General features: G+C 33.8%; 1 protein-coding gene across 2 annotated transcripts; it reads right to left on the bottom strand.

Annotated features, from left to right (window-relative positions):
• Positions 1-3,793: 3,793 nt before the first annotated feature.
• Positions 3,794-9,692, bottom strand: LOC133678670 (probable boron transporter 2). 2 transcript variants are annotated; one of them, XM_062101101.1, is made up of 12 exons: positions 8,446-9,692; positions 8,174-8,256; positions 7,890-8,082; positions 7,663-7,801; positions 7,257-7,422; positions 6,689-6,855; positions 6,395-6,568; positions 6,176-6,271; positions 5,607-5,744; positions 5,197-5,516; positions 4,637-4,907; positions 3,794-4,292 (listed from the first exon to the last, which is right to left on the bottom strand). In XM_062101101.1, exons 1-12 carry the CDS (start codon positions 8,547-8,549, stop codon positions 3,981-3,983), a joined length of 2,163 nt encoding a protein of 720 aa, XP_061957085.1. In that variant the 5' UTR covers positions 8,550-9,692; the 3' UTR covers positions 3,794-3,980. The 2 variants fall into 2 exon arrangements, with proteins under 2 accessions (XP_061957085.1, XP_061957086.1); XM_062101102.1 differs by lacking the exon at positions 8,174-8,256.
• Between the last annotated feature and the right edge of the window lie 1,131 nt (positions 9,693-10,823).

Raw genomic sequence — 10,823 nt, 5'->3', positions numbered from 1 at the left:
TGTTCTTGTGATTTGCAGAGAACACTGTTGTATTTATACACAACTCAATATAACAAAACTATAACAAACTATTTTATCCTATACTCTTATAACAGAAATGTTTTCAGCTAAATAAGGAAAAGGAGAACATAAAGGAGAAAGAATACAAAGGATTTATTCTATTGCATTTACAAATCTTGTTGCAGGTTGTGCTAGCTGAGTAGCATGTGACTGACATGGTATCTAACTAAGAAACAATAGAAAGGAAAAACCCAAAAACAACCCCCTAGCAAAAATACTTCACATGCACTAAGACAACGATAGGAAAACTAGAAGAAAAGGTCTTGCATGCAAACTAAAAAGGAATAGGAAAAATCTGAATTCTGGCTAGACCAAAGAGAGAGCACAACCTGAGGCACAATGAAATCACATGCTGAGATGTAAATCCTAGTCTCAAACAAATGTTACACTATTCCCTAAAAAAATAATAACAGCTCTCCTAATGAGGATTCTTAGCAGAACATGAAAAGTGTCATTATTGTTGGTTGCATTAACCATTAGAAGAGATGAGGGTTGATTGGTAATAATAATGGGGTTGGCGAAAAAGAAAAAAAGAAAGGAGAAATAGCGGCAGCTAGGTGTGGGAGAGGAAGGGGTAAAAGAGAATCGATGATAATTTTAACATTTAAAAGGATTTTTAATCATTAATTAGAATATAATGATAATCTTATAAATTATTTAAATTATTTTATTGAGTTTTTTTTTTGTTAATGGCTATATAACTTTAAAAATTGTTTTGATTCTAAATGTAAACAGTAATTTCTGAAAAAAATAAAAATAATTATTTTTTTGCTTCAAGAATTAGTGTTAATTGTTATTAAAAAATTTTCTTGAATGATTTTAATAAAATAAAAGATGATTTTTTTGTTAATCAAATTGAAAGGTGAAAAAATTCCAAGTACTAACTGTGAATTTGTAATTGTTTCTCAAATGACTAAATTGCTATTAATATGGAGTTTAAGGACTTTAGAGTTAGTTTTTTTTTTTTAATCTAAACCTCAGTATCTAGAAGTCTAGCTGACCTTAACTAATTCGGTCGAATTAGGATGGTTCACTAAGGGGTAAATCTCTCTTAGTGATAGTATAAAAGTGTTATTTATAAAAATATATATATTTTTTTTTTCAATATGAAACAAACACTAAAAAATAAATTAATAGAAAGTATTTTCTAATCAATTTTTGAATGCTGCTAATTTAGAAGAAAATATTTTAACTTAAAAAAAAAAACATATTTTCCTTGACATTATCAACTTGATATTCAAAACCACTACAATCACCACCAAGACCCCCACAACTATCATTTTATAATCACCTCATACATTTCATCGTCATCACCTTGATACATCCAAACAAAGAAAATAACTCATTTTTTAGGAAAATGTTTTCCATGGAGGAAAATATTTTTTGCAAAACAAACTTACCCATACTGTGTTTTGTCCAAGAAGCTCATCCTGCCTAGAACCATTTGGGTTAAATAGCATATTTCACCCTTGAATTACTGGGGTTGTGCTAAAATAAGGATTGAATTATTAACTTGACTGCTATGATGAACTTGTTATAAAACCTCACAAAGAAAATATTAGGTTTTTCATGATTTGCTATAAAATTTAGGCATGTGAGCTGGGAGTTTCTAAAAAAATAAATTCCTCGTAGGACGAGTGACTATCCAACGCTTAAGCTAGTACTTATGGAGGAGAAGAAGATGATGTATAGAAAAAAAAAAAAATGCTGTGTACGTGTCTAGATTTAGTCTTTGCCTAGCTCTGTCCAAAATTAGTCTGTGTTTGGTGAGATTATATGTATTTATACACCTGTCTTAGTAGGTCGTCCAAAACTCTGGTTGACCACGCTAGTCATCTATAGTCGCCTGTCTATCATATTCTTAAATATATTTTTTTAATTATTTTTTGGACCATAATATCATATTCTCAAATAGTCATTTTCTAGACAAATCATGTCCTTCCGGTGGATATTGAACTATTAAAACTAACGGTCAAACTTTAATAGTAAGCTAAAACTGTATGTTCAGGTTATGCAAAACTATGTCGTATAGAATATTTTACCTAACGTTCAAATTTTGACCCGTTAATCATAAAGGTTCAATTTAGCAAGAGGACTTAAGTTATCCAGAAAATAATACAGTAGTTTGAGAGTATAATAGAGCAAAATTAATAGCCCAAATCTTATTTTGCCACATCCTCAATAGTTAAGTGGTAAAATATATTATTATTTAGTGTTTAATATGATGATAGATTTTATGCATGGTTATAATTAATTTGAAAAAATATAATTTTAATTGTGGATTTTTATATAAGAAAATAGGTTTAATATATATATATATGGTTAAAATTATTATGAGATTAATTTTTGTACATAAAATAAATAAAAAGCAGGTCTTTATAAATAAAAAATATATTATTTTAACTTTTATAAAACTAATATTTAAAATATAACTGCATATAAAATTTACTTTATTGTGAAATATATCAGATTAATTCTCACATAGTTTTTTTTTCCTACTAGAAAAAATAAAAGCAATATCTAAATATTTATTTAATATTAAAAAATTAAACAAACCTATAACATAGCAGATGATCAGGAAGTGCTAAAATCAATTGACATCCAAAGACATACGCACTACTGAAGTCTCTTAAAAATATATAGCAACATGAGAGGATGAAAGAGAAGCAATCAGAGCTAACGATTACCGATAAGACATGGTAGCTGAAAATGAAGAAAAAACACAGTTGATTTTATTAGAGTTTATATTATGTCAAGTCCAGTTAAGCTTTTGTTAATCTTATTATGATTTTGCAGTTCTTCGATGATCGCTACTAAGACTTAAAAAGACTTGAAATAAATCACACAAGTCGAGAGCGAAAGAAGGAAATGGTCACTTAGAGAAAATGAAAATATGGAAATGATCAGAGTATAAGATGTTATCATTTAGAAACGATGGAAACGGCAGATCCCACCTAGTTATAGGCTTGCGCCATTACAAGTTGCAAGCACTAACGCACGCAAAGATGCATGAAGCAAGAGTGGATTCTCTCCTCTACTGCTAGCTAGAGATATATTGGATGAGATTCCCACTAGCAAATCCTAAAACCATTGGTGGAAGCTTGATCAACATGAACATCTTCCGTATAGCTGTCAGAAGAGGAGTTTTTTCTGGGAAAAAAGGGGGGCACTTTAAAAACACTATTCAGTAAAGAGTATTCATCTGCATCATAGACTCATGCTGCATGGCTTTAAACTGGTTTCTGATTTTAACACCCTAGAAGACAACCTGGAAAATGAAGTGAAAAAGATCGAACATTCCCAGTAATTAGGTGAAGGGTACTTGTTTTAGAAGAGCAACGTTTTTGTTTTTTGGTGCAGAAATTGTCTCCTAGCTTGCATTCACATGCATTGCTCAAGTGCTTTCTCTCAAGTCCTGTGCTTTTGATCATAAAGTTTGAAGTTTAAGTTCGTAGAGCCACTTCATGAAAAAATGTTGAAGAGAGGAATTGTTACTGATTTCTCCCTTGCAAGAACCCTCTGCAACAGGCAATGATCTTTCCTATTCTTTTTTTTAGATCGTAGTCCAGGCATTTACCCAAAAATTATAGAAACATAGTGAGGTTCTTCCAATAATTTCCTTCATTTTCTGCTTCTCAATCTTGTAAATGCTTTCCTAGCCAAACAATAAGAGTAAACAAACAGTAGAGCAGTAAAAAGAAAGGGAGGAAGAGGAGATTGCAGCAAAGAAACATCAGCGCAAATGACATATTTTCATTATCATATACGTGTTTTCTGCCCAGCCTACTGGAAGATGGAGAACAATGAACACTAACAGACATCACAAAGGAAAACACACTCCTACAAGAGACACTTGGTAACATAATTTAACATAGGACCTCTCGAGCATACTGACAACTAACCTAACCAGAATTATGAATTTAGCATGATGATGAAGCGTGACTACTTTGACCAAGGTTAGAAGGCCCAGGACTAGGATTTTGCTTTAATTCAACTCCCTTTCCAGAAAATCTTGGGCTCTGATCCACCCTCAATTCACCAACGCGTGGACTGTATGCCCTTTGTGAAAGACATGGATTATATGAAGATTTTATATCCTCCACTGAACCTGGAGTAGAACTTGTTATTTTAGGGCTTTGTGTATGCCGGATCTCGCCACGGCTTCGTGTGATCATTTCATCAAGAATTTCCACACCATCAATATTAGTATTTCTTGCTTGCGGATCCTGATCCTGTTAGATACATAAAGCATCATACATTCGAAATAAAAAACTTCAGGACTATTCGAACTTCAAGTTACTCCTATCAATTTAGTCAGACATCAAGAACTCAAGAAGAGTGGATCCCTGGAAGACAGATACTTGAATGCAAAGTATTATATGTGTTTGGTAAAGTTGGTGAGAATTTAGACCTATCGAATTGCTAGCACATTGCAAAATCCAAATGGATTAGGCATAGTGCAGATCAAAAACAATTTCTCATCAAAGAGCATTAGGAAACCAGATTTTTCTCAAACCTTTATCTCTATGCATGCCTAGCTAAAAATTGCAAAAAAGAAGGAATGAGATGAACTTACTTCAAACGTCATGTTGTAAGATACAGCAGGAGCTTCCTCATATTCTGCAGCATCCAAGTCTTGACGATGGGCTCCTTTGAAAAACTTAGGGAGCACATACTGCCGCACTGGAACAAGAAGCATGATCAACAGTGGGAAAAGGACCCCAGCTATTGGAATCCATGTTAAGCCAAAGCATAGAAGCAGATAAGCTGTCTGAAACAAAGTGAAGGTGGCAATTGTTTTGAAGGGAACCGTCTCAATGAAGGTAGCATGATACTCCTCCAACACCCTGGGACACAGGAGAGACCTGAATTAGATGTCGGATTCATCTGAGGATTACAGTGACATACAAATCATCATCATCATTATACGGTTTCACGTCAAATACGGTTTTATTAGTTGTAGAATTATTTTCTTCCAGTATATTGTAGTAGAAAAACAATATATGCTTGAAGTTTGTAGTCAAACATAGTGACAAAACAAATAAAGAATAGGGGATGCAGATAAGGATAATTAACAAAGCATAGAAGAGTTCCTAGCTAACAGGATGTGGCCTGACTGTATGAGCATACACTCACTTGTATCTTCTGCTTGGAGCAGTAAAAAGCAATAATATCCTCTCCCAAAATTGATTTCCTGGTAAGCTTTCAATAGCCATGAAAGCAAAGTAACCCCAAAGAACTGAGGTTGGGATCTTCTTCAGAATAGGCATAGCAGCAACACAGCCACCAACCATCAATGACTGGAGCAGATTGCTGAGACGTTGTTCTTTGACCTCAACTGGTAAAAGGTCATCTATATCTTTATGCACATCAAAAGCAGTTTCATCAACGGGTGCATCGATGTAGCCAGTACTTGAGGCCAGCTGGATTGTGGATTCTTTCAGCTCTTTCAGTCCCTGTTTCAAGTAAAGGTGAGAGGAAAAGATAGAAAAAGGAAAACAAAACAAACATCTTGTAAATAAAAAATCATTAGCAGGCTAATCTACCAGGGAAGGAGGCTGTTGATAGGCTAATGGAGTCTGCATTTCATTGTATGCTTCTTGCATGCTTCGGTATAATTGACACAGGTTTGAATTTTTACCCATACTTTTTCTGGCTGTTGAGACAAGTTTATTTCGCAAAAGCTGTGTGAAAGCAAAGAAACAAAGATGATGAGAATCATTGACAGGTACAATTACATAGATACAGACATTTATCAGAGCAAAGGAAGAAACAAGAAGCATTTAAATGCCCATCAAGTGTTGAACAAAAGGGAGTCTGTAAACAACCAGGGAAGCCAAAAGCACATAAGGGTTTTGCATAAACTTTCTCCACTAGAAATATCAATTGCTTAAGCCCCTCTGTAATGATTCAGGCCATAAAGAAAAATGGTCGGATGCTCATCCTACTTGTATCCATGAATGGAAAGGAACAGGTTTGATATGTTTCTTCAGCCTTGGTATTTTGGAACAGTAAAAATTAGATTCAGAGAAATTTGGAGTAAAGAACTTCAATTACTCTTCTATTCTACAAACCAGATACGTATCAAGTAATTTAGAACTTGAACGGCTATTACCTGATGTTTCAGGGTAGCTAAGCTTTTCGTATGCATTGGAGACTGAGGAATTACACCATTTGAAGGAGGAATGCCAATAAGACCACACAATATAACCTGTTCACATCAAATTCAGAAGAGATGTAAAAACGAAGTGCCTACATTTCATCCTGCTTGCTGCGATTGAACCATCTTAGTAGAATCATGATGAGAAAAAATGGTCTCTGAATAACACACTACCAAAAATCCCAAAAGAAGAAGATCGTAGTGATAGGAAGATGGTTTCTTCAAATTGAACTCTTTTTGCTGTGCAAGTTGTGATGCAACACTATGATCAAAGTAGTAAAGCACAGCAATCATGGTTGCGGGAATAAATGATCCAACTATATATAAAGGAGGCACATTCACCATTTCCTGCACAAATAAACGAAGTATAAATCCATACCAGGACTTGGAGGATTTAATGCACAGCTTAAGCTCTGTATCAAGTTAAAGCAAATCTAATATTGAAGGAAGTTTTGTTCTAGGATTCACCTTGATGACTGTCCAATTTGAGTGTGCACCAACAGACCATGGATTTGGACTGAAAAGCCGCCTTGGGATCCCTCTTGGAACATCATTAACTGGTATGTATGATATGGCTGTCCACACCAGCACCATAAGTGGAACTCCATAATCTGCAATGAATCCTCGTAGCCAACCTTTGAACAAAAATAAATGAAGAAGAGCTGTGAGTGAAAGTTTATGAGATACATGTAGTGACAATTGATGCTATATGCAGTAAGTGGAAACTTTTTCTTCATAGACATGTTGAACTCAAAACTCTACAAAGGAAAAAAACCAGACACAAGGGCAGATAGACACGAATCCCTCCCCTTTTGAACTATTTTCAAGAGGCATGATTTGAGAAAGAGGGGCAGGGCTTATGGCCATTAAGGGTTAGTCATCACTAACACTCCAACTTATTGGAAAGAACAGGTAAAATAGTCATAAAGCTACACGTTCTTAATCGACCATGACTGTTGTAAAACTTGAACTTACAAAATGCAAAAGAAGTTTATTTTCCTTTATTTAGGAATTTAAATTCAATAATATCCAATACCTGTACCATAGCGCCAGGATCTAGCCTTGCGGCTCCTTAGTGCAGTCAGAAGAAGGCCGAAGGAGAGAACCAATGCAAACATTCCATTGCCAAATCGCCAAGAAGGTTGAAGCGCAGTCTGATTAATATTTTCCCTCTGGGGTATGCGAAACTCCTCAACAAGTCCCTATGGTATCAAATCCAAAATTGAAGCTATGATTGAGAATTGAGTGTATGCAGACTTTACAACATTCTTTTCAAGGTGCTTTGTTAGAAAGAACACAGCGTTTTGAATTTTCTACTAGGAGAATTCTCAAGAAACCAATTTTACTTCGAAAAAATTCCATGCACAATCATTTGGAAACGTTTAACTCAGAAATTAAATGGATCTCTGATAAAATGATGCGAGTTCTTTAAGAGTGCTCACCTTTATGGCCTGCTGCATAAAGAGCATTGCAATAAGAAGACCAAATAATTCACCAGTAACACGTGTAAACCTGTTGATTATGGAGCATGCACCCAATACTGCCAGCAGGAACAGCAACAAGGCTGTCCACACACAAACCCTGAGAACACAAAGCGATGGAAATCCTTGAATATCACCAGAAACCACACCAGGCATATCAGCTAACAAAGATTTTTATGCTTATATACCATCCTGTCCAGGCTAAGAAGAGATTAGGCCCCAAGTCCTTTCGGTCCTTTGCAAAGTCAAACATAAATGTATACATCAACACTGTTGGCTCAGCGACCCCCAGTATGAGCAGGGGCTGCCCTCCAACTATCGAATGGATGATGCCACAAAGTGCTGTGGATGCAAGAGTTTGCACTGCAGTCAAAGTTCCACCTGTAACATGTAACCAAAAATAGAGACTTAGTAGATAACTATTGAAATACCTATAGAAGAGGACAGTGGCAACATATAAAAGCCAGCCAACCTGTATCTCTTTCTAGCTGTTCCCCGAAAGATATCACAGGAATTGCCGAAGCAAAGAATATATATGTTGTTGGAGCAAGGATCCTAAATAGAAGGACATAAATATATATGTATATAAAATCAAGATTATAACTGTTACATTGAGCACAGCCAAAAGCCAAAGTTGAGCTTAAAAATTGACATAATACTCCCATAGTAACTAGTACAATTGGTAAATATCACAACCATAGCTCTCAATTGTTTGATTAAATACGTGCAGTAAGCGTCACAAACCTGATGCCAGCACGGAAACCACCATTCCAGTCTTGCTTGTAGCACGAAAGCCTTCCTCTAAGATCATTTTTTATTCCACGCAAGGGAACAAACGTCTCCTCCATGACAACTCAGAGTTTTGGTGAATATGAAGCGGTGCAGATGGATTGAGTTTTGTTAACAAACTAATATAAGATAAAATAAAATAAAAACACGACTCCGACCGAATTTACTACTCGAGAGGCCAGTAAGATAGCTAAACTTGCATAGGAGAAGGTAACAATGAGAACCTATGGGCAGAAAGACATTAAACAAAAGCGGGAGTGAAGTCCCGAAATAAACATTTTGGATACATTTAATCCTGTAAGAAAACATATACAGCTAAAGATTCTTACATTTCAAGGAATTATAAAGAATGATATCGGTATATTAGATATCAGGAACCAAAGAATCGTTTAGAAATGATATCCTGTTAGTTAAAAATCAATGATGCTAGCGAACAGAATCCACAGTGAAATAAAAAGAGTCTGAATTAACGGAAAGAACAGATTCTCTCCATATGCACAGATCTTATTTACGTTTGACTTCAATGAGATTTGGATCCATTAACACTGCTTTCTTTACTTCATTATCAAGAAAAGCTTCCTTTTCATAAACTAAGTCCCACCAGAAAGCACACTAACAGAACAAAATGTAGTTGAGAGATTAAAATTACATGTTACAATTTTGAAAAACTAGCTAAATTTTAGCCAAGCTCTATAGTGGTAAAGGGCTTAGAGAACATTAGCAACCAAATTAACGAAAACCCATGATCAAAAACTGCATCTTTCAACTTTTTAAAACAAACTCAAGACAAACGGGCATTAGCAGAAGTAGACAACCTTAAACATCCAAGAAAATGGACTACACAAGAAGAAGATTGTAGTGACGAGAATCCATGATTGAAGGCCTACGAAGATTGATTTAGAATAGTTTTAAGAAAATGGACATTAACAAAACAGAGGAAAGAACATCACATTGTTCAAGAAAAGACCCTTTAAAGCAACAATAAGAACACCTTCAAGACTGTAGTTTTGGGGTACAGTTACATGACCTGAGAGAGCAAAAGAAGAAACTGGAGACAGAGATAACAGCAACTGAAAAACGAGGGCTGTAAATGGCCAAAAGTAAGAGAGAGAGAAAGCTGAGAGAGATACTGTAAACAGAGAAGGTGAAGCTATGGAAAGATTTTTGCGTGACAGAGTTACAGGTAGTGTGTGGTGACCAAGCATAAATATAGTAGCCTCTTTTCTGGTACTCCACAATAAAACAAATGAGAGACTTGTGGAGGAGGGAGAGCATGTCTGAAAATAATACTCTTTCAACGGTTGGCCTAATTTTTAAAAAAGAAAAGAAAAGAAAAATGCTAGATAGAAAACATTTGCAATAAAACATGAAAATAATTAAATCATTGACCTGAATAATGCCAATATTTTAGTTTTCAATCATTAATGAATTGAATTGATCACTTGGGAGAAGGAATAAAATTCCATCCCACCAAAGTAAATAGCTTCTATTTTAAATGAGGGTTAGATATTGCAGCAGCAATTTAAAAAGTGATTTTTATTTGGAAAAAATATTAAAAAAATATTTTTTTTGTTTTAAAAAATTTATTTTTAACATTAACCATAATTCCTTTTTCCAAATATATATATATTATACTTTTTATTATTATTATTATGCTATAAAATAAAGTAATTAAAATGCTTGATAATAAACTATGAGATTGTGCTACAAATAAATTTACGCATGTTATTATAAGATTTTAGTATATAGATTAATTAAAATAAACAAGATGATTAAGTGTATAAACAAGATAAAACATTCATTATTATAGATTTTAGTTTAGATTTATTTATATATTCCATTCATGAAGAGTATAAACAAGATAAAATATTCATTATTATCCCTAAAATGTATTCATAATTATGTATGGGTTTTTTTTTCATTTATTGTTAGTTTTTCAATGATTAGAGTAGTTTCAGACAAACTTTGATAGTTGGTTTTTTTATATAGTTTTAGGTTTGTCATCCACACTTAATTTAATAAATTTTGTTATAAACTTTGTTTTACAATATTATTTTATATTTGAAACTAAAATTAAGTGTAAAATTAAAAAACAAATTACACAGTTTTTTACATTAAAAAGAGAAGATCCAAGACAAAAAAAAATAAAAAAAATAAAGATCAAATTTGACATAAAAATAAAAGTAAAATGATGTAAAAGCCTCAAGTCAATCTGAGTTAGCATGACAAATTTATGGCTCGAATCATGAGATTGAGTTATAATCATAGAAAGAAAACTAAAAAAAATAAAAAAGCTTAATCTTCTATAAACTTAATGGTAAATAATAAAATTT

The sequence above is a fragment of the Populus nigra genome, chromosome 18 (genome assembly GCF_951802175.1).
Source record: "Populus nigra chromosome 18, ddPopNigr1.1, whole genome shotgun sequence".
Taxonomy (NCBI): Eukaryota; Viridiplantae; Streptophyta; class Magnoliopsida; order Malpighiales; family Salicaceae; genus Populus; species Populus nigra.
Note: the sequence above shows the minus strand (reverse complement) of the source record. Positions and strands in the feature narration are given on the sequence as shown.